This window comes from Ahaetulla prasina, chromosome 1, assembly GCF_028640845.1.
Source record: "Ahaetulla prasina isolate Xishuangbanna chromosome 1, ASM2864084v1, whole genome shotgun sequence".
In the NCBI taxonomy this organism is placed as follows: Eukaryota; Metazoa; Chordata; class Lepidosauria; order Squamata; family Colubridae; genus Ahaetulla; species Ahaetulla prasina.
This window is the reverse complement of record NC_080539.1, coordinates 60,932,194-60,956,895: the sequence shown is the minus strand read 5'-3', so window position 1 is coordinate 60,956,895 and position 24,702 is coordinate 60,932,194. Positions and strand designations below refer to the sequence as shown.

The following is a 24,702-nucleotide window of genomic DNA, read 5'->3' as shown; positions in this document are numbered from 1 at the left end:
CTACCTATATTCGGATGATTCAGTATTTTCATTATTCGTACTTCTCGAAACAGCTGTTAAAAAAAACCATGTATCTGAATAATTTTTATATAACTTTAATCAATTAAAAGAATATATATTTAGGAGTTTGGTTTAAAACTTGGTATACTAGTGCAATAGCAAGTTGTTCCTATACAAGTAAAGGATAAGAACTTAAATGAGTTGTATTATTCTCAGTGCAATCAACTGGATTTACCTTTAATGATCTCTAACTTTTCACATTGATTTCAATGGACTTTTAGTTTTACTGCCAATATTTTTTCAGGTCTGAGTTATAATTAATACAAATGTACATGACTTCTAAAATTTCCTTCCACACTCATCTACTATCTGAGGTTTAGGGAACTGATCTTATCAATTTTTCAGATTGGTTATACCATTCATATGAAAAACACAATAATAAGAAAATCAAGAGAAAGATCTGAAGAAATACTTTTTTAGGCTGCACAAAATTATCATTTCTTGCAGAACATTTCAATACAACAGTAAAGCAGCAGTATCTCAAACCAGCAAAGCAAGATCAATATTGTGCAAATATAAATTAACATGGAAACAGTTTGGTGTCAATGAACAATTGAAACTTTGAATTTTTAAGTTTTTTTTTAAAGTTAACTGATATTATCTCAACCAGTTCAAGGACCAGGTAAAGCATTTATTTATTTGCTAGTTTAATAAAAGGTTAATTTAGATTAAAACAAGGGGATTTGTGAGATGACTAATAAAAAAACTAAATTAACATGTACATTTTATTGTATGGTTTTTCTTCATATGATCCCCAGACATGGCAGACATGCCTACAAAAACAAAGATACCCAAATGGTTGCAATGCACTATATAGCAGCTCACTAGTCAGAAGCTATTTCAAGCCATATTCTGAGAAATACCTGTCATGGTTATGTTTGGATTTGATAGCTCACTTCCTACCAAATAGTGGTCTAGCTAAATGCTAGGATGAGAAGACAATATTTCTGATATTAACTGCATTTTTAAAGTAAATATTTTCATTATAAGAGAAATTGTACACCAGATTGACATTTTGAGACTGACATTAATAACAGCCTACATCAGCGAAGCATCAACTTTCACTTACATTTCTTGTCAAATGTACCTTAGCAAGCAGTCTTTTGAAATAATATCTTCTTATACTTTTTAAAAATTAGAGAGCCAGTTTGGTCTAGTGATTAAGGCACCAGGCTAGAAAGTATGAAATTGTGAGTTCCAGTCCAGCCTTAGCCATAAAAGTCAGCTGGGTGACTGAGCCAGTTACTCTCTTCTCAGTCCAGCCCACCTAACAAGATTGAAGCCATGCCTTGACCCTCAGCTCAGCCTGTTAAGTTACTCAACAGAAGCAGAGAGAATTCTCCAAAATAGTTCAGTTTTAGAAGTTGAGTATCAAGTACAGCAAATTAGAATTACACTTAAGTTTCAGATCAGAGAATTTACTACTCAAACTTATACAAGACTAATTAACTAAAAGCCAGTAGTAAACTGGGGCTAGATAAGTGTTAATGGAACTCCCTAGGGGAACTGGAGTGTTGTGGACACATAATTCTAGGCTGAATCCTCTTTTGACTTTGCTCCCCTGGCATTGCCTCTCCTTCTCCTATAGTAAATTAACTAGTAATTATCATCTATTCCCATATTAAATCAGGATGTATCGTAGCTGTCATTTTCAACCTAATGCCAAGCAGACTATTATTCTGTGTTTTCCAATTATCCTGGAGCAAATGAGCAAAGAAAGAAAAGAAAGAAAAATAAGAGATTGGACTCTTGAATCTAAAATGCTAATGTATTATGACAAAAACATTACCTTTTGTAGACTGGTAGGGTTTAACTGGGTTTTATCTATAATTTTGACAGCAACCTAAGGATAGAAAGGCAAAAAATAACTTTTTTAAAAGTTAAACAATTAAACAAACTTTTTACACTATGTAAGAATTGTTTATTTTAGGCAGAAACTGACCCCACTCAGATATAATTCTTCATTATCAAAGTGTATATTCTTTCAATAGTGAGCCACATACCATGTTTCTCCGAAAATAAGATCGGGTCTTATATTAATTTTTACTCCAAAAGGCGCATTAGGGCTTATTTTTTGGTTAGGTCTTATTTTTGGGGAAATATGGTACTAAATACACCCATCTGGCTGACAATCTTAACAGGGCTTATTTTGCTCGTAGGGCTCATATTATGAGCATCCTGAACAATCATGCTAGTTCAGGGTTCAAAAAATATAAGATAGGGTCATTTTCGGGGAAACACGGCAGAGAGAGATAACAAAGAAAGCACACCTGTAGAACATATTTACAGGTAATCCTGGACTTACAACCACAATTGAGCCCAAAATTAATGTTGTTAAGCAAGACAGTTGTTAAATGAGATTTGCTCCATTTTATGATGTTTCTTGCCACAGCTGTTAAATGAATTACTGCAATTTTAAGTTGTAACACTAACTTAAGTGAATATGGCTTGCCCACTGACTGCTTGTCAGAAGGCTGCAAAAGGTGATCACAGTTATATGGACAAGTTTTTGTCTTGAATATTTTCAACTTCTTTTTCTCCTGAGTGGGACTACCGGTACTTCTAATTTAGAATTTAGAAATCTCATCAGGAAAAAGAAGGATAAGTAAGCCAAGAAGGGAATTCTTTCTCTTCCCACCCACACCATACTTTAAAAATTTTCATACACTGTTTTACAAAAATATAGTGACAGACCAAAATCTGCCCACAGAGCTGCTGGTATTATGTGTCTTATGGTACTAACAAAGCTGCCACACCTCAGGAACAAAGTTCAAGTATATACACTGCAGTTAGCCAAAAAGAAAAAACATGTTTACATGTTGATTTTATTTTCAACAATAAAAATAATGGACACACATTTTGCAAATAAAATAATAGTTATCAAGACTAGCCTAAAGAAACTTACCTCTCTACCTGTAAGGACATGTCTAGCCAGCTTCACTTTAGCAAAATTTCCTTTTCCTATTGTTTTTAATAAGCGATAGTTCCCAATGTGAGGATGGTCTTCATTTACAGAGGTGATTGAGTTTCTGCAACGTGGTATATTTTGTCGACTACTTGATTTTGTGGGTTGGATATGAGATTCAGAATATCCATCAGCAGAAGTGTGCTACAAGATTGAAAACAACAACAATTACTACTTTAAACTGTACAGGATTTATGATTTCTAACATAGTTAAAGTAAGGGAAAAGAAAAACTGGAAAATTGTGAGAGCAAATCAGTATAAAGGAGTTCAATTTTATAAAGTGTTCTATATAATAATCTATTTTGTAAATATTTCATTACTATTACTTTCATTATTACGATTAAGACAACTAATGTTTCAAAAATAAGCAAATATTATTCTTTCCTTTCTTTATATTTTTCTTTATTAAATTGAAACTTGGACATTTCAGTTCAGAATTGAACTAATATCTAATTTTCAATTAAATACTCCATGAAAACTTTATATTACCCAAGAAGTCACAAGATATTAAAGGAGAGAAATCAGAGAACAATGTGGAAAAATATAACAATATTTTTGTATACGTATCTTTTAAATGTTTAAATGCACTTAATAATTATTTAAAGTTACAAAGAAAATTATAAAATTATTATATTTGCATAGTTTAGAAAATATAACAGAAAGGATTAATAACTGAAAAGCACATGCAGATATTAGACTAAGTTTATTGTCATTACAATAAACTACTGATTATTTATTAAATATAAATGTTTTAAGTTTTAATGGAAATGTGTATCATAATGGAAAGAATGCATTTGTCTTCACATCAAATGCTATATATCTATGGTGGATTAACAGAATCTTTCAAGATTGAGAAAGGGACTAGACAAGGATGTCCCTTGTCACCGTTATTATTCATTCTAACTTTGGAAATATTATTGAGTAATATACGTGGTTTAGATCGAATAAAAGGAATTAGAATTAAAAATCAAGATTATAAATTAAGAACGTTTGCAGATGATCTGGTTGTTTCTTTATCTCAATCAATACATTCAGCTGTATATCTAAAGGAGACAATTGATCAGTATAGTAAGGTATCTGGGTTTAAAGTGAATCAACAGAAGACAAAAATGATAATTAAAAATATGAATACACATCAGAGGGAAGAACTAGAAAGAATAACTGGATATGAAGTAGTTAAAAAGGTTAAATACCTAGGAGTATATATTACAGCATCGAATGTAAAGTTATATAAAAATAATTATGAGGTATTGTGGGGAAAAGTAATTAAAGAAATGGAGAATTGGAGAAGTTACAATTATCATTGTTGGGAAGAGTGGCAGCTATAAAAATGAATGTTTTGCCTAGATTTTTATTTTTGTTTCAAATGATTCCAATATTGAAGAAAGATGCAAATTTACAAGAATGGCAAAAAGGGATTAGTAATTTTGTATGGAAGGGTAAAAAATCGAGAATAAAGTTAAAAATAATGCAAGACGTTAGAGAAAGAGGGGGTTTAAAAATGCCTAACTTGAAATTGTACTATGATGCAGTTGCTTTAGCTTTAATCTCTGATTGGATTAATTTAACAGAGGAAATTCTTCAGAGGAAGTTCCTGTCCTATTGTTTCTTCCCCTATATATATAGGGAGGGAGAAGAAAGGATAGGAGGAGAAGGAGGAGGAGAAGATAGAGGGTTAGAAAGGATGGTAGTGAGAAGTGGAAAAGAGGAGGGGAAGTAGGAAAGCGAGGAGAAGGATGATGGGGAAAGTAGAAGGATGAGAAGGGTAGAAAGGATTAAGGGAGGGAGTGGCGGTCGAGCAGGCCTGACTGAGTATAATTTGAGTATAGGATTGATTGTTGGATAAGTGATTGTATTGTACACTGGTCAAATTGTGGGAATTATTATGGAAAAAATAAAAAAATTTGCCCGGAAAAGAAATGCTATATATCTAGTTTATATTTATAGGTTAAATTTATAAAAAAAATAATTTGTGATGTAGATTCATTTTATCTTGAACCTACATTGAATATAGCACAACTCACCACTTGATTTGGTTATTAGTTAAAAATACCTCAACTCTATATAGGACAATATAATATACTATAGACATGCAAAAAGCTACAAACTTTGTTTAGAAGGCTAGCTCAATTCAGAGGATGAGACTATTACTACCTTTTTGAGTGTTAGGGTTGTATGTATATCCAAGCAATAGCTGGATACCCGTGCTTCGCTACCCCCCACAGAACCCTATCCTATCCTATCCCCCTTCTCTCCCTTAGCCTTGCCCCACAGAATCCTATCCTATCCTATCCTATCCTATCCTATCCTATCCTATCCTATCCTATCCTCTCCTATCCCCTTTTCTCCCTCAGGTTGCCCCTGAGAGGCCTTCCCTATCCTATCCCCTTCTCTCTCTCAAGCTTGCCCCACAGAAGCCTCCCCTATCCTATCCCCTTCTCTCCCTCAGCCTTGCCCCACAGAAGTCTCCCCTATCCTATCCCTTCTCTCCCTCACCCTTGCGCCACAGAAGTCTCCCCTATCCTATCCCTTCTCTCCCTCACCCTTGCCCCACAGAAGTCTCCCCTATCCTATCCCTTCTCTCCCTCACCCTTGCGCCACAGAAGTCTCCCCTATCCTATCCCCTGGTTATTGCTGTGAAAGTAAAACTGAAAGTGAAACTCCTCTGGTCTGCTTGTGTTTCGCATTTGGAACAGATTTCAGGTGGGGAGGGGAAGTAGAACTCCTTAGCATCAGAGGGCTGTTTCAGGGGTGAAATCTTTTTTTCTTTGCTACCAGTTCTGTAGGTGTGGCTTGGTGGGCGTGGCTTGGTGGTCATGTGACAGGGTGGGCGTGGCCAACTTCACATCACTCATTAGAGCCAGGAGCTGCACATTCTGCCTTCCTGAAGCCCCCAATATTTTGCGTTTCCCTCTGGCTTGACTGCCCAAGTGAACCTTGGAGCCTTCTCTTGCCCTGCTCTCTATCCCGGAGTGCCGCGCATCCCCCCATGCAAATCTTCCATACAAACCGCCCACCCCATTTCTGCAAAGACACAGCCTCCCCCTTGCAGGGTGATCCAAAGTGGGAAGGAGGATGCTGCAGAAAAAAACCACCTTCTACCTGGGCCTTTTCCTGCAGCCAAACGCGCCCAGCCGTGCATGCCCTTTCCTCAAATGGGCTGTGCATGGGGCTCTTGGAGAGAGAGAAATAAGAGAGCTCTCCAACCTCTGTTTTTGTGTGTGTGTATGAAGGAGGGAGGGAGCGATCTGAATCCGAGGCACTCAACCATCTGGCAGCAGCGGGGGTGGCTTCTGAGCAGCCCTGAGTCAGCCAGCTCCACTTGACCTATTCCCCGAGTCTCGCCATTCTCCTTGCCCCCCCCCCACTCAAGCAACGGCAGGCTCTGTGAGACAACAGGGCCTCTTATTTTTCCTACGCTTGCTACCTTTGCTTATCTGCTTGCAAGCGATGATCTTTTCTGCTTCTCTCGGGATACTGGTGTGGACACCATGGATGCATAGCTTGTCGGGGCTGAGCAGGGAAGCCATTGTCATGCCACTCCCCCTCACTTCCTCAAGCACAAAGCCGAGGCTGTGCACTTCCTCATCAGGCTGGCCACTGCCAGAGACTTAGGGAGTAGGTGAGGTGGAGCTGGCTGACTCAGGGCTGCTCAGAAGCCGTCCCCCGCCGCTGCCAGAAGTTTCGGTGCCTCGGCTTCAGATTCCTCCCTCCCTCACACACACACACACACACACACACACACACACACACACACACACACAAACAGAGATTGGAGAGCTCTCTTGCTCTCCAAGTGCCCCATGCACAGCCCATTTGAGGAAATGGCATGCACAGCTGGGCGCATTTGGCTGCAGGAGGAGGGGTGGCGCAATAGGGTTGTTTTGTTCACTGCGGTGATGCTTCTGGAGGGCAGGCGGACATCTGCAGCTGACCACTATAATGAATATGTCCACCTGCCCTCCCGAAACACCATCGCTGCCATTCACTTTTGTTTCGCGGTAGAAGAAAGAAAGCGAAAGGCGACAGCACGGCAGTGCTCCAGGAGGGCAGGCGGATGTCTGCAGGCAGGCGGGTGGGAAGGGAGGGAGGTGAGAGCAGTGGCAGTGGCCCCTTCCAAGCGCAGCACATGGAGGTAATGGGCAAGGCGGCCTTGGTGTGCCTCTTGAGCAGGCGACTGGATGGATGGGGGCGGAGTCACCAGAGATGATTGCTACCAGTTCTCTAAACCACCAGCTATTATCGCTACCAGATCGGCCGAGCCCCTGGGCTGTTTGGAAAGTGAGACAGTATTTGCTGTGTGAACAAGAAGGAGACAGGAAGGAGCCTCGCCATGGCTTAGATCAAGTGTTCTGTATTAAAGCTGCTTTCTGCTGTGAAAGTAAAACTGAAGGTGAAACTCCTGTCCTCTGCTTGTGTTTTGCATTTGGAACAGATTTCTTTGCAGGTGGGGAGGGGGAGTAGAACTCCTTAGCGTCAGAGCGTGTTAATAATATAGGAAATACTAATACTCTGATGGTCATTTTGAAAATCCTTTCTTAGTGAGCACCTAGAAGCCAAGAGGAACATATGTGGCAAATTTCAAGTTTGTAGGCTTTACGGTTCTGGAGAGTTCATGATTACCATGTGAGTGGTTTTTGCTTTTATATAAATAGATTTGGATTCTACCACATAATTCCTCAATCCACAGTTTTGATTGTAAATAAAGAAATTTCTAGTACCATAATTTTACAGATTTTTTTCCTAATAAGTTTATTTTATTCACAATGCTAAAATACAAACTCCATAAAGACAAAATACAAAATACAAAAACAAAGCGAAACTATACAAGACATTAAAAATTGTGCATAAAAACATACATACACATAGATTGTCCTCCCTAGTTGAATACTGATAAATATATTTCAAGAATAATAATCCACCCCTCTCCCCCTTGTGAAACAGGTCTATAGTTTAGGAACTTCTACAATTTTGTTTACCCGACCAGTATAACTGACATCAATCTACTACATATATAAACAAACATAGTTAAAGGTAAAGCCAACAGCAAAGTTAAACTTCAAAGTCCTCTGTTAACAATATATTATTATATTTCATTCGCAGAAAGTTCACAACAGATTCTAATCTACCATAAACCATCATTATAATTATCAAATAAAAATATTTGATTCTTAATGATACAACTTTTCCTTAATTTTGCAAACTTGAGTAAGAATGAAGTTATTAATTCTTTGGGAAAATTTTATGACTGCAATAATGAATGGTACACACTGGCAAGGTTATGTTAAATTAACTTTGCCAGAAGACTTTGAATATAGAATGCATTTTGGAGGGTGACAAACAGTAGTAAAAGTTTGGATTTTTTAAAATAAAATTAGACATTTGATGATGCTATTTATGAACACAGTTGATGTGATCCTTTCCACTCAAAGTTGATATACAAAAGCTTATGTATTGTTTTTTGGCAGCAGCTAAAAGTGTACAACGTAATAGCAAACGTATTGATAATTTGTAGGTACAGCAGGGCAAACAAGTTTTAAATATTATTTTATTCCTGTACTTTAATATGGCAAGATAAAATTCAGATTCATGTGCTACCTCTTCTCTCAAACTCCTCTTGCCTACTTAGGAAAAATGACTGCCAAAAATAGCTAGGGAATAACTAGTATTTTACTAGGTCAGCTTGTATTGGATATACAGTACCTAGAGAATGAAAATCTTTGCATTATTTGTTCAATGCCAATTTATTATTTTTTTTATACATTAGGCTGCTCTTGATATTATATAGACGCAGCAGTTAATATAAAATATTTGACTTACAAATTGGCACACCAAAATGGAACATAGCACTAGCACTAGCAAAAGCACTTAGACTTATAGACTCACGTCATGGTGCCCTACAGCAGCAGCCCCCAACCTTTTGGGCACCAGGGACCAGTCCTGTGGGGAGAGATTTTTCCCTGGACTGAAGGGGGCATGGTTTTGAATGCTGCCTGCATCCTGCTGATGAGGCTTTGCTTGTTTGCATAGACTGATTTCTGGCATGCTGTGGACCAGTGCTGGTCCACAGACCAGGGGTTGGGGACCCCTGTTCTACAGCTCTCTCTGCGCAGTTTAAAATGTCAGCATATTGCCCCCAACAATCTGGGTCCTTATTTTATCAACCTCCAAAGGATGGAAGGCTAAGTCAACCTTGAGCCCCTCAGGACCAAACTCCAGGCTGCGGCCAGAGTTAGCCTGCAATAATGCATTCGAGCTACTATGCCATTAGGCCTGTTTTTGATGTTTAATTGGTATTTAATTAGAGTACACTGGTATAACATTGGTGTTTAATTACAATAATGTCAAGTCCTCTAATATACAGTTAAAAAAAGCTTGATTCTCATAGGTTTTGTTAATCAGGTTTACTGCAAAGAAAAAGGGAAGAGGTTACAGAATCTTATGGCTGGCTATCTGCATTTATCAACTCAGGGTGGTGGTCTTTGTTGCCTTTGATCTTCTTTCTAACACTCTGTTAAGTGGGAACTAGCTATCCATTTAGGAGATATGAATAGAATGTCCATCTGTTCTTATTCTATAATGTTTTGCAAAAGTCCAGTCTTGTTTTTTTTCCTTAGAAAACACAATTACAATTAATTCCCAAATATGAAACAATGTGTTTGATTTATTTTTTTCAATCCCTAAACCATGGGTAAGCAATTTAGCTTCTTTACAATTTAATTCAGAATATAAATATGGTTAAGGAAACAGGAAGTATAATCTAAAATATCTCAAGAACAGTAGTCCTAAATAGTCTGAACCTAGCATACTTCAAAAAACTTTTCTTGGTCTACACTTCAAGTTTTCCCCCACAGAAGCTGCCTCATACCATGTGACCTCATTATATCACAGAGTAGTCTTTTAAATAATGACAAAGGCATGCAAATTTGTGTACTTGCTCTGGTTTTCCCATCATAAACGTAGAACTTGCAATTGTTTCCTCCATCTTGTCTGACAAACACAACTACATTAATTTTTCAGATCCGTACTCCTCATTGCATTATATGATCTATCTTATATTTAAGGTATCTCAAGGTTGACTCATCCTTCCATCCTTTCAAGGTGGGTAAAATGAGGACCCAGATTGTTGGGGGCAATATGCTGACTCTGTAAAGTGCTTAGAGAGGGCTGTAAAGCACTGTGGAGCAGTATATAAATCTAAGTGTTATTGCTATTGCTATATTTGTTACAAACTGGGTTCTCATTTAACTCTACGGTATCATATGCACAGAAAAGTACATTCACATCTCCAACCAAAACATCTCTAACAAAATTCATTATTTTGTTTGGATATAAATGTAAATAAAAAAAAATATTCACTTATCTGTAAAAACATCTAAGGGGATTTCATACAAACTTGTTTTACTACCTGTTCAATGTTGAACTATTCCCTAAATATCCATTTATTATCCCACATATTTTATGACTCACTGGAGAAGAGCCTAATGCTGGGAAAGATTGAGGGCAAAAGAAGAATGGGATGCCAGAGAACAAGGTGGCTGGATGGAGTCACTGAAGCAGTAGGCATGAGTTTAAATGGACTCCAGAGGATGGTAGAGGACAGGAAGGCCTGGAGGAATGTTATCCATGGGGTCGCGATGGGTCAGACACGACTTCGCAACTAACAACAACATACTTTAATTTTAATCAGTCTTCCACTCCAGTTTCATGCAAAGCATTCTCTAATTCAGGGCTACTTACTTTATCAGTCACTATCTGAAAATCAACAAAAGTTTCCATCCACATCTTCATTTACTTCATTGTTTTATTAAACATTCGTTTTCATGTTCCCCATTATGTTGCTATACAGATATCCATGGCATTCTGCAGCCTAAGCCTTTTCAATCTGTTCCAAGCAGTTACTTCCACCTGCTCTTTCCCTATATACATTTTCCTTGCATTTTGTTGGGAGATTAATTTATCTTTTATAACTTTTTCATATTGGATTAACCTCTTCTTGTAGCTGTTTTATTCTCATTCATTTCTTTTGATTATGTTTCTTTGAAATCAATTTTCCCCGGATCCATTACAAATACTACTAAAAACGTTCTGTCCAACCATTCATAACCAAATCCTAACTTCACAATTATATCCTTCACTAATTCTCTCAATGTTTCAACAAAATTATTAACGTAATGACTTTAAAACAATATATATTTCTTTGCTATGTAAAAGTGTTGAGAGTCTTAAACTCAGTTTTTTGCTAGGTTCTTGATTTCTAGTTTATTTGCTCCTTATCTCATCTAATAGAACAACTTTTCCCCACAAATCTTATTGAGATCATTTAACATGCTTCTTTAAAACGTGTTAATGCATCTGTATTTTTTCCACTATCACCTTTCCTTAGAATATAACATGCATTATTAGCAACCAATAGATTCCTCTTTTCCTACACTTTTATAATAATCTATGTGATTCCAATTCTTATTATCTAACAAGTATTTTAGCCTTTTCATTCATTATTATACCTTCATTCCACTTCCCTTCATTATGCATGGAAAAACTCAGAAGACCTACAGATATTATATTCTTCCTTTCTTTTCTTGATTTCAGAAACACACAATGTATTTATTTTACTTGTTTTCATTTCATTTGTTAATTCATGCTATGTACCTTTTATTCGTCTTAAATTCCAAACCACAATCTTCCATATGCCATGACTGTCGCCAGATGGACCACAGATATTGACCTTACTCATTCATCACAGTTTTGATTATCAAATTATCATATTTAATAAGATAGCAAAGCTATAACTAAGGGCATCAACTTTTAGTAGATTTTGGCCTGCATGCCATAAGCAAAACAATGCACAGTTTATCAAAAGCATTCACATTATTTTATGCAAGCAGGTAATTCTAATAGAGGGTTGCAAGTCAAAAAAAAAAATGCTGCCCAAACTCACCAAAGATAAATGCAGCATACTGACATACACTAAGAATATTCTGCTTGTTAGCTCCCAATTATTTGCTGTATGGGTTTTGAAAGGCATATCTGTTTCTGAGTATACAATTTTCCTTCCAATTACGCTACTCTCTGCATTTGTTTTATTGTCTTAATTAGTATACTGCCTTCAGAGAACAGTTTTGAAAACATGTCGTAAAAAGCCTGATAAACAAACTTCCTAACTAAGGAATTTTAGTCAACATACACAAATACACTTATCTTTAAAGACACACCAGCATGTTTCTTCCTACTCTTATTCAGTTATGCCAGCCTTTCCTGAGGACTTCTTCTGTCATATTTCTTTCATGTGGAGGCTGCTCACAAATACTTTCCAAGGCAGAAAATAATAATGACTACACTATGCTTAAAAAGCAAATCGCCTATCTGCATTAAGCTTCTACACACACTCTCATCAATGTAGTCACAAAAACATTTCACATACAAATTGCTGCATTCACTAGAAACAGTGAAACAAATCCTAGGGAATCCAATAAATCCCTAATCTAAAATCATTCACTTGCGAATGCTGACCATAAACAAATGTTATTACAATAATTTGAGAACCAGTTGGTCTTAGTGGTGTAGACTAGAAACCAGGAAACTGTGAGTTCTATTCCTGCCTCAGGCATAAAAGCCTGTTGGATGATTTTAGGCCAGTCACTGTCTCTCAGCCCCACCATGTTAGGCTCAGGTAATAAATGCATCGGTCAATTTCTGTTGCAACCAATAGACCAACACTCAGTTAAATCAAAAGTACGATATATTCATAATAAGAGTTATTTGATATTTGAAGATGTTTGAAGAGTGATTTAAGATAAAAACAGAAGAACAACTAGTAAGTGAAAGATTTGTTTGTGATTGGTTTTAATTATTATAGAGTTTTTGAAAGATTTAAACTTAATAAAAAAAAGTTTCATTTTTCGCAGGAGCTAAATTTGAATTGGATATCAATTTATGTTCTGGAGATAATCACCTGTTTACCTGTATATAAAATGTTAATTAAGATTAACTGGAAGATGAATATGTCGAAGATATACCATGAAACCCTATGCTTGCAGGAAAAATGCTAGCATTTTTAAAGGGTTATACAGGTAAGCACGAGTAGCTGGTTGGCGGTTGGATCGGCCTTCCGGAATATTGCTGATCAGCTGTTCCAGGCTGCGGGGATCACCACCCCTATTGCGGCCTCCACACATCCTGTTTTCAGCCACTGCGCATCCTGTTTTTGGCCCGTTCCAGGCGGTGGTGATCGGCAGCGTAGAGGCCAAAAATGGGGCACGAGGGGGCTGAAAACAGGACACGAGGAGGCTAAAAATGGGGCATGTTTCATATGCTGGTCAATAGATCAGTTTTTTCACATACTATTTTTCTGGAGCAAACAGCATTCTAGAATTCTGAAAGATTTACTAATATTTATTGTTTATATTCTAGTGGAACACTAGACTCTGCAAAGTTTCTAGACAGCCCCCCAGGACAAATAATTTTCTCTCATGTGCAGAGACATTGAGGCAGCTGAACTGGAATGGTGCTTAATCTTCTATTCAAACTAAATTCATAAATTACCAACAACACTATGGAATTTGCTATGGTGCAGCTGTTTGCATCTCCATTCAGCTCTTTGAAGAAAGCCATCATAAAGACAAAATGATTCGCCATGGTTATTTTCAACATCACCATCACTGGTAGACAATAAGTAAAGCAAGCAGTTCTTGTCCAAATATTCAAATATTACCATCTGGCTTTGAAGCAGATATTCTACCAGTTTCCACATTTTTATAGATATGTCCTCTGATCAAACTTTTTTTCATATGTATCAGCAACTGTCATCCATATTACTCCCCTTTCCCCCCTTCCTTCAAATTTAAAAAAAAAAAGGGAAGGAAGCAGGAGCGTCTTCAGTACTATTAAAAAAATAGAGTACACAAATTAAGTCATTTTTGAAGCAAACTATCAAATTGATTTGGAAAATTCGTTCCAAACTTTAAACAATTTGCCTGCACTCATATTTCCAGACTGAATCTTTCAGTTTGAATCCTTGCACTAATTCTTTAAGCCTCTCTACTTTTTTTTCTTATCTCATAAGAGAGAGTAAAATTATTTTATATGTCTGCACAACAGTGAATGAAGTCTCAGTAACTCATCCTGTCTACTCCTAAGCCACTAGAAATTGATATACCATGCTAACGGGGTGATTACTGCACACAACTGAATATAATAGCTTTTCCAGTCAGAACACAGGAACATCTTTTCTTCTGGATTTTAATAGATGGACTTACATAATTGATGAAGCACTTACACATTCAACTACTTCAGAATATTTTAGCTCTATAAGGAACATTATGTTTTATGTTAAAACTATAAACTTGAAAAGAGGTAGAGGAGAGATGTATATTTTAAATCCGGGCTTTAATGGAATCTTTTTATACAATATCAATATTATTTATTTACCTGATTCTTATAGCGGCTTATTTCACTTTTATGTCATTTTAGGCAACTTCCAATAAAACAAACAAAAACACAAAATATTTAACACAAAATAACATTAAAAAGACATAGCAGCTACGCGTGATCTAACCTGTTATCCATCCAACCAAGGCCTTAGGAAAAGCCAACAGGGACAGGACATTCTAACCTCAGAAGGAATGATGTTCCAAGGAGTGGGTGGAATGGCAGAAAACTATGTCCAACTCTTCTATTTGACTTGCTATGTCTAATTCAGTAGTTTTTCACTTGTGAGTCAAGAATTTAAAATGAGTTCCCAAGCCTTTTAGAGTGGAACACCACAGTCCTGTTGATAAACTGAAAGTTCCTTCTGCACAGGGTTCATGATGAGCTGAAAGCTGATTCAACAGCGCTAAGTAGATTTTCAATGGAAAGAGGCGAAACTGACCTGAGTGTATACACAATCTCTCTGCTATCTTGCAGAGAGTCACGTCTTCTTTTGCAAACTTCAAATTCTCAGCATCTATAGGCCTTCCCTTCTTATTGACTCACAGTGGCCTTGACTAAAAATTCTGTACTGCAATATAAAGGATTTGTTTCCCTGCACGGTTAGTTATTATATCTTGCTGTGCACTTAGTTATTCTGTGATACTATGGGTGTGCTGTATGGAATCTCTGGTTGCTGTATATAAAAAAAAAAGCAGAAAAGGTGAGTAGTCTAGGTTGTGAATATAGCACTGACTTTTTAAAAACAAATTTGGACTTGTATAACCTCAAAATATGGTAAAATAATAGTACAAAGAGCATCTTTTTAGACAGTTTCACATTTCTTATTGATCATGGAATTGTCAAGCCATAGTGTGAAATCTGGGGTGAAGTACTAAGTAATGAATAACTAAACTAGAATGATCTAAAAAGACACCTTGAAGCTGAGAACACAGAACTTTGATGGCAAAAATAGGGTTTTTAAAAAATAACTTAAATGACAGCAAGTTGACAATCTAGACTATACAGATAAAACTGTATATTCTGCACAACAAGATGCTCTTGTTCTTACGTTGCCTGGCAAACTGCAAAGCAAAATTTAAAAATCCCCTATGGTTTATAACCACGATGAATATAAATTTTGGGAATGAATTCAGCAAGGAAATTGAAGAGTTACCATTGTCAAATAACACCTTAAGTATATATATTTACAGTATGTAGATAATGAAAAAAATACTTTTCAGTCATATTTATTTTATTTATTTATTTTATTTTATTCAATTTTTATACCGCCCTTCTCCCGAAGGACTCAGGGCTTATGGCTTATGGAACTCAGTAAGTAACTCAGTAAGTAGAATATTACAAGGTCATAAGCAGTGGTTGGTCTAACAAAGAAAGGAAAGCAGAAAATATGGACTAAGAAAACAAAGGAAAACAAAATGCTTTTCCTCCCCAGCATAAAATATGCTTTTGAAAATGAACTGTCTAACCTAAAAATGTTATCGTCAGACATTTGGACAAAGCAAATCTTGATTTTCTGCTACATTTTAGAGGATGGAAATGCAACTGAATATGCAGCCCATTTGTTATTGACATTGAAGATATGGTTGATGACATTTCAAGCACTGCTAACCTACAATGTGAACAGCTTATCGAGATTCAAAACAATGTCACATTGTGCTATGTAAAAAAAGGAAAAAAAAACAAACAACTCACCAGATACACTGAGTGCACTTTGGAACAAAGGGAAAAGGAAAAAAAACCCTCAACTCTAGGAAATGAGGTTCATTAAAGTTTTATTTCTCCTCCTACAATGCATTTGTGTGAAGCAGATTTTCTGCACTTTGAATGACAGGAACCAAGCTTTGAAAATGAACCAGAGCATGATTTAAGATGCAGATGAGAATCAGAAGACATACCTAGGCTGCTGCTAAGAAAGGATGGAAACAGTCTTTCACGGGAGCCAAGGGACAAGAAGAATAGTTGAAGGGCCATTGTGAGAAATAGTTTAGGAAACTTACAGATAACGTCATTCTGATTTGGACTTTGGAGGAGTCCTAGGGAACTGACTGGGGTTGGGACTTACCTTATGATCCATGATGGTTTTGAACCTGTGAATATCAAGGAAGTGAAAGGATCCTCGAGGATGTCAATGCTGCCACCGGTATATTACATCCATGTCCCCCTGGGGTGATTAAAGCCTCCTAAGAGGTGGCCCACCAGTAGGTTCAAGCAGCAGTTAACTCATCTTTAACTGAAGGAGCCGTCCTATCTGCCTTTAAAGAGACAATGCTGTGCCTCTGCCTCAGGAAACTATGATTGGACCAGCAGCACTGATAATATTTAATTGATTTCTAATCTTTTTTTGGAAAAGGTTGTACAAAAGGTTGGTGATATGATCCGAGTATTCTTTAATTTTTCCTGAAATTAAAAATCTGCCTAAAATGACCAAACTCTCAACTGCAGATGTTTGTCTAGTTGCTTGATACTGTTTCCAATAATTTTCTACATTGGGATGCATCAGTGGTGAAATCCAATTTTTTTTACTACCGGTTCTGTGGGCGTGGCATGGCTTGGTGGGCGTGGCTTGGTAGGCATGGCAGGGGAAGGATACTGCAAAATCCCCATTCCCTCCCCACTCCTGGGGGAAGGATATTGCAATAACTCCATTCCCACCCCACTTTGGGGCCAGCCAGAGGTGGCATTTGCCGGTTCTCTGAACTGCTCAAAATTTCCGCTACCAGTTCTCCAGAACCTGCTTGATTTGACCTCTGGATGCATAATATATACCACCCCCAAAGCCTTGAATATACTTCTGAAGCCCTTTCTTCTGACAAGGGATTGTCAAAACTGTAATTTTTTATAGGATCATGGTGAAAATTAATCAATAGATGAGAAATGAAATTGTCCATAATAATGTAACTTTGAACTGTCACTGAAAAATTGTCCTTAAGTAACAACTACCCATATACATACAACAAACAAAGTACTTTGGTTTAGTTTTCACTTAAACTAAAAGGCAGAAATAACAATTGGCATGTGGGATGGGGGGGAGAATTTTAAACACTGGCCTCTTCTTTTTAAGATGACATGTCTAACCTACTATCTGGAATATTTATATTCCAATTAGGCTTCTTGTATTCTATATTCTTCCTTTCAAAAGGTTCAGGACGGCATTATCAGGATTATTGTTATTAACTTAATGGAAGGTAGAGGTCAGATGGAAAAAATGTCCATTGCAATTTGGGAACTTCATGGCTGAATAGAATAGAATAGAATAGAATAGAATAGAATAGAATAGAATAGAATAGAATAGAATAGAATAGAATTTTTATTGGCCAAGTGTGATTGGACACACAAGGAATTTGTCTTGGTGCATATTTAGTTTTAATTGGCTTTTTAATGCTTATTTATTATATTGTTTTTTAATATGCCTGTGAACCGCCCTGAGTCCTACGGGAGATAGTGCGGTATAAAAGTATGATTAATAAATAAATAAATAAATAAATAAATAAATAAATAAATAAACAAACACAATTGATGGTCAATATATCAATATAAATCATAAGGATTGCCAGCAACAAAGTTATAGTCCTACAATCATAAGTGGAAAGAAATTGGTGATGGGAACGATGAGAAGATTAATAGTAGTGCAGATTTAGTAAATAGTTTGACAGTGTTGAGGAAATTATTTGTTTAGCAGAGTGATGGCCTTTGGGAAAAAACTGTTCTTGTGTCTAGTTGTTCTGTTGTGCAGTGCTCTATAGCGTCGTTTTGAGGGTAGGAGTTAAAACAGTTTATGTCCTTGATGTGAGGGATCTGTAAATATTTTCACGGCCCTCTTCTTGGTTCGTGCAGTATACAGGTCCTCAATGGAAGGCAGGTTGGTAGCAATTATTTTTTCTGCAGTTCTAATTATCCTCTGAAGTCTGTGTCTTTCTTGTTGGGTTGCAGAACCAAACCAGACAGTTATAGAGGTGCAAATGACAGACTCAATAATTCCTCTGTAGAACTGAATCAGCAGCTCCTTGGGCAGTTTGAGCTTACTGAGTTGGCGCAGAAAGAACATTCTTTGTTGTCCTTTTTTAATGATGTTTTTGATGTTAGCTGTCCATTTTAGATCTTGTGATATGATAGAACCTAGAAATTTAAAGGTTAAAGGTTTCTACTGTTGATACTGTGTTGTCTAGTATTGTGAGACGTGGAAGTATGGAAGGGTTTCTCCTAAAGTATACCACTATTTCTACGGTTTTGAGTGTGTTCAGTTCCAGATTGTTTTGGTTGCACCACAAAGCTAGTCGTTCGACCTCTTGTCTATATGCAGATTCGTCATTGTCTTGAATGAAACCGATCACTGTTGTGTCATCTGCAAACTTCAGTAGCTTAACAGATGGATCGTTGGAGATGCAGTCATTGGTATACAGAGAGAAGAGAAGTGGGGAGAGCACACAGCCTTTGGGGGGTCCCTGTGCTAATTGTACAGGTATTTGATGTGATCTTGCTTAGCTTTACCTGCTGCTTCCTGTTTGTTAGGAAGATCTGAATACAGTACACTTAATCCAGATACACTAGTCAATTAATAATAGTGTAATAATAGTTTAATAATAATGTAACATTCCTATCAGTGGTGAAATCCAGCATGTTTTGACAGGTTCTGGAGAACCGGTAGCGGAAATTTTAAGTAGTTCAGAGAATCGGTACCGACGATTTTCAGTACTTCGGAGAACCGGCAAATATCACCTCTGGCTGGTCCCAGAGTAGGGTGGGAATGGGGATTTTGCAGTATCCTTCCCCTGCCACACCCAGCAAGCCACTCCCACTAAGCCACACCATGACCACCAAGCCATGTCTACAGAACCGGTAGTAAAAAAAAGTTGAATTTCACCACTGATTCCCATGCTTGCCTAAAGCAAATCTGGAGACCTAGTCAAGATATTCTACTTCTTGTCTTGTGATGCGTTCCGTTATCGTGGAATTCACAACAGGTCATACTTGAGTACTGAAAAAAAATAACTACTATACAAAAAAGTAATATAGATTAGCAAAGTAGTTTGCCCACCTGCATTAAATTACAGCATATAAAATGAAAAGTTAACAGGGCTGTCCAAATGTTCATTTATGGTGCAATTTATTGGGTGTCTGTGATCTGAACCAGTCTTAGTATATTAAAACAGCAGTAAGAGTTTAATCTGGATAAACTGTAAAAATGTTTAATTTGAATATTCTAGCCAAATTAAATATTCTATTTCCAAAAATTGATTCAAATTTCCATTAATCTGTTTGTATTAGAAAGTTTTAGTCTGTTGAATTTGTTTCACATAAGACTCAACATTTCTGTTGGGACTATGCAATGCTGAAGAAACAAAACAAAAGTTTGCTCTGCAGAATTCTTTTAATTTCTTTTTATACTGTACAAATACAAGACCATGGGAAATAATGTAGGAATCTATTATTTGAAACTCAGCATTTTTTTTTTTACAAATCAGTAATCAAGAGTATAATAGTCTGTTTGTCTCACCTGATTGAACAGAATGGGCATATTATGGGTCCCATCATCTAAGGACCTACATTTGGCGAGCCCTAGGGGACAGGTCTTTTTTGCTGTGGTGCCTGCATTTTGAAATCTTCTCTCCCCTTTTAAATTGGTTTTAATATTTATATTTCCATTTTTAATAATTGGGCATTAGAATAAGTTTTTTAATGATTATTTTAATTTGTATATAGATGTTTTATATGCCTGTGAACCGCCCTGAGTCCTGTGGGAGATAGGGCGGTATACAAATTTGAATAATAATGAATAATAATTGTCACTTCTGAACTTTATTTATTTTATTTTATTTTATTTTATTTTATTTTATTCAATTTTTATACCGCCTTTCTCCTGAAGGACTCAGGGCGGTGTACAGCCAAGTAAAAAACCACAGTATAAATATTAAAAGAAATTAAAACAAACATATTATAAGGTGGCCAAATTTAAAACGATTTAAAATATTAAAATATAAATAACCCCAATAAAATTTTAGGCCAGTCCCGCTTGAATAAATAGGTGCGTTTTCAGCTCACGGCGAAAGGTCCGAAGATCAGGCACTTGACGTAAACCAGGGGGAAGCTCGTTCCAGAGCGTGGGAGCTCCCACAGAGAAGGCCCTGCCCCTGGGGGCCGCCAGCCGACATTGTTTGGCGGACGGCACCCTGAGAAGGCCCTCTCTGTGAGAGCGTACGGGTCGGTGGGAGGCAAACGGTAACAGCAGGCGGTCCCGTAAGTACCCGGGTCCTAAGCCATGGAGCGCTTTAAAGGTGGTAACCAAAATCTTAAAGCGCACCCGGAAGACCACAGGAAGCCAGTGCAGACTGCGCAGGAGTGGTGTTACATGGGAGCAATGAGTTGCTCCCACTATTACCCGCGCAGCTGCATTCTGGACTAACTGCAGCCTCCGGGTGCACTTCAAGGGCAGCCCCATGTAGAGAGCATTGCAATAATCCAGGCGGGAAGTCACGAGGGCATGAGTGACCGTGCATAAGGCATCCCGGTCAAGGAAGGGGCGCAACTGGCGCACCAAGCGTACTTGGTGGAAGGCCCTCTTGGAGATGGCCGCCAAATGATCGTCAAATGACAGCCGCCCATCCAAGAGGACACCCAAGTTGCGCACCCTCTCCCTTGGGGCCAATAACTCGCCCCCCACAGCCAGCTGCGGCTGCAGCTGACTGAACCGGGGTGCCGGCATCCACAGCCACTCCGTCTTGGAGGGATTGAGCTTGAGTCTGTTTCTCCCCATGAACTTTAGAAGAATCCTCAAGGCCTGGTCATGCCATTAGGTCTGGGACCCCTGGGGGATGGGTGAACTCATGAGGTGCTCCATTATTATCAACATCTCTCCATATATTTCTTTTCTATTTCTGCTTTTATAGTTTTTAATGTTTTTAATAATTATTTATCATGGCTTTAAGTAACTATTGTTTTATATGCACACACGCACACACTTTTATTCTTGTATGCATCCAAAGTCCACAGTCATATAAATTTAATAAATAAATAAAATAGTAAAGAGCTTAATAAGTTGGTTATCAGAAATGAGCTAAATTTAAAGGATAATTTATGAAATATACAGGTAGTCCATACTTCATGACAGTAATTGGGACTGGAATTTCCATCACTAAGTAATGCAGCTCTAAAACATGGGATACGACAGTGCCACTTAGCCATGGAAATTCCAGCATTTCCAATTGCCATTGTTAAGTGAATCACCAGAGGTCATTAAGCAGGGATGTCACATAACTGCCGTTTGCAACCTCCTGCCAGCTTCCCCATTGACTTTATTGGAAGCTGGCAAAGAAGGTCGCAAATGGTGATCATGTGACTGTGGGGAGCTGCAACACTGTGACTGTGAATGAGACACTGAGCACCTGTATCATGAACATGTGATCAAGGGGATGCTTTGACTGTCATAACTACAAAGACCAGTTGTAAGTGCACTCATTCAGCATTGTTGGAAGTTCCAACAGTCACTGAAAATATGGTTGTTAAGCGAAGTCAGTCTGCAGTACATAAATACATTTACATCAGTTGTCTTGATTTCATATATGTTGATAGATGTAGATAAATACAGATACAGCTATATAATCAACCCTGTTTAGCTACAATTGCAATAAAAATGTCAGTACTATTCTAACTGTCAAATGCTATAAGTAAGGGTTCAGCATAACAACAGAAAATCTACTTTCTCAGAAAGCAAACTGAAAGTTCCTATCACATGGACTGAGGAATCATCCAAACCAGAAAGTCTATACTGCTATGCAAGATAGGATTTATGTTTTACCCTCAAAAAGCAGTTTTTATATGACATTTTCATATTGGAGATGCAGCACAAAAATATGACATGTTACTATCACAAAGTATTACTGCACAATAATATTACTGCATCACAAAGTTATGTGCAAAAATCTCTATGACTATCTTCCCTTGATTTGATGCTTTCAGCTTGGTTAATGACTGCAACTAAGCCACAATTCTGGATAAAAGGCTGAAGCTGGAAAAGTGAGAAGCAGTGTTTCCCATATTAGTGAGCATGATCAATTATTTGTTCTGCAGCAGGCAGACAACTATGTGTTAAAGTTTCCAATCTTGCTTTCAGTAAAGATTCAAATTTACCAGGTTGTGTCGGAGTCTTCTCCCAAGTCCATCCAAGTGCTGAATGGGGTGTTAAATGTCCAAAGAGCTATGAGTTACTGCTGTGACTAGTGTGAAGCCTGACACTGAAGAATTCCAAGAGCTGGAGACCTGTATACTTGAGGGTGTCAAGTTGGCTGTAACAGTAGCCATGATAGCTCCAATTTGCATTAATCTCTTATATTCCAGATTATGAAATATACAGCCATTCTCAGCAACCACAACTATTGGCGTATTATTTTTTTAACAATCAATGTTTGAGGAGAAATATATTGCCAACCTTTGTGTTTTTTTAATGCAAGTTCGTTTAAATCCATTGTGCATTTAACTTAATTAAGTAGGACCACAAGTTTGAAGAATTTCCAAGGAGTATCTAAGTATAAGTTGTTGAGAGTAGTTGAGTCATGTGGTATCCAAGTTTAATAAATTATTAATACTATTATATACACAAGAATGTGAAATTACAGCTGCCAGATTTTTAGCTGGTATTGGACTTCATACACTGTCAATTTTCTAACTGCTGTCCAATAGCTTTTTGATATGGCATTCATTCTGCCCATAACTACTGGAACCACCATGGCTGCTTTATGTAGCTTCTTGCAACCCCAGAGCTGCAGTGCACCAAGAAGGCCCAGAGCCACAGTCTTACAAACAGCAGCAGAATCACGTGGCCCTGGACTGCTGGTGGAAGCGTGTAGGATGGCCAAATGGGCCTTGATAGGAGGGGGAGTGATGGAGGCAATCCCTTATCTTACTGAGACTTGGGGTTGGGAGAGAACAAGCCTAGAATGGCTTGTGTGGTTCCTTAGCTAACAACAGCGGGTGCCAAGATTGTTCTCATTAAGCAATGCAATCATGTAACACCATACTTAATCTCTTAGTACCTGAAATTTTGGTGCCATTGTGATCATAAATTGAGGATTATCTGTAGTGGTAAAAATTGATGAACCCTTTAATATCCTGCAGTACTGTGACCTACAATGTGATCAGAGTTTCAAATCGTTTTAATAAAGAAACAAGCACCCCACAAAACAATGTACCCTGTCATACCTTATCAAACACCCTAAGGCAATATTCATTGTCTTCTTGTGAAAACTATGGATAGTCCTTGACTTACAATCATAATTGAGCCCAAAATTTATGTTGCATAGCAAACCAGTTGCTAAGTAGTCATGCCATTTTATCTTTTTAGAATAGAATAGAATAGAATATTTTAATTTGTATACCGCCCTTCTCCCGAAGGACTCAGGGCGGTGAACAGGCAGATAAAATACAAACATACACAATAGTAAAAACAACCCTTAAAAAACTGATTTAAATTTGCCCAAATATTAAAATAACATACACCCCCATAAAATTACAAAAATTTAAATTTTAAAAACCCATCAAAAGTCAATTAAAATTTAAAGATAAAAAATCAAGCTAGTCCAGCCATACGAAATAAATAGGTTTTAAGTTCGTGAAAGGTCCTAAGGTCTGGTAGTTGTCAAGTCCGAGGGAAGTTCGTTCCACAGGGTGAGCCCCACAGAAGGCCCTCCCCCTGGGGGCCGCCAGTCGACACTGTTTGGCTGACGGCACCCTGAGGAGTCCCTCTCTGTGGGAGCGCACCGGGCGATGGGAGATCGAGGCCGGCAGTAGACGGTCCCGTAAATAACCCGGTCCTAAGCCATGGAGCGCTTTAAAGGTGGTAACCAATACCTTGAAGCGCACCCGGAAAACAACAGGTAGCCAGTGCAGTCTGCGCAGGATAGGTGTTACGTGGGAGCTCCGAACCGCTCCCTCAATAACCCGCGCAGCCGCATTCTGGACTAGCTGAAGTCTCCGGGTGCTCTTCAAGGGGAGCCCCATGTAGAGAGCATTGCAGTAGTCCAGGCGAGAGGTAACGAGAGCATGAGTGACCGTGCATAAGGCATCCCGGTCCAGGAAGGGACGCAACTGGCGGATCAGGCGAACCTGATAAAAAGCTCTCCTGGAGACGGTCGCCAAATGATCTTCAAAGGACAACCGACCATCCAGGAGCACGCCCAAGTTGCGTACCTTCTCCATCGGGGCCAATGACTCACCCCCGACAGACAGCCGCATCTGCAGCTGACTGTACCGA

General features: G+C 38.0%; 1 protein-coding gene across 4 annotated transcripts in view; it reads right to left on the bottom strand.

Moving 5' to 3' along the window:
- Nucleotides 1-24,702, bottom strand: part of MARK1 (microtubule affinity regulating kinase 1) — a 71,080-nt gene that overhangs the window by 35,832 nt on the left and 10,546 nt on the right. For all 4 annotated transcript variants that reach the window (XM_058165448.1, XM_058165449.1, XM_058165446.1 and 1 more), the window contains exons 2-4: nt 2,966-3,169; nt 1,850-1,903; nt 5-53 (exon numbers count right to left, since the gene is read on the bottom strand). In XM_058165448.1, the coding sequence (XP_058021431.1) occupies nt 5-53; nt 1,850-1,903; nt 2,966-3,169 (307 nt within the window). The remainder of the gene's footprint in view (nt 1-4; nt 54-1,849; nt 1,904-2,965; nt 3,170-24,702) is intronic.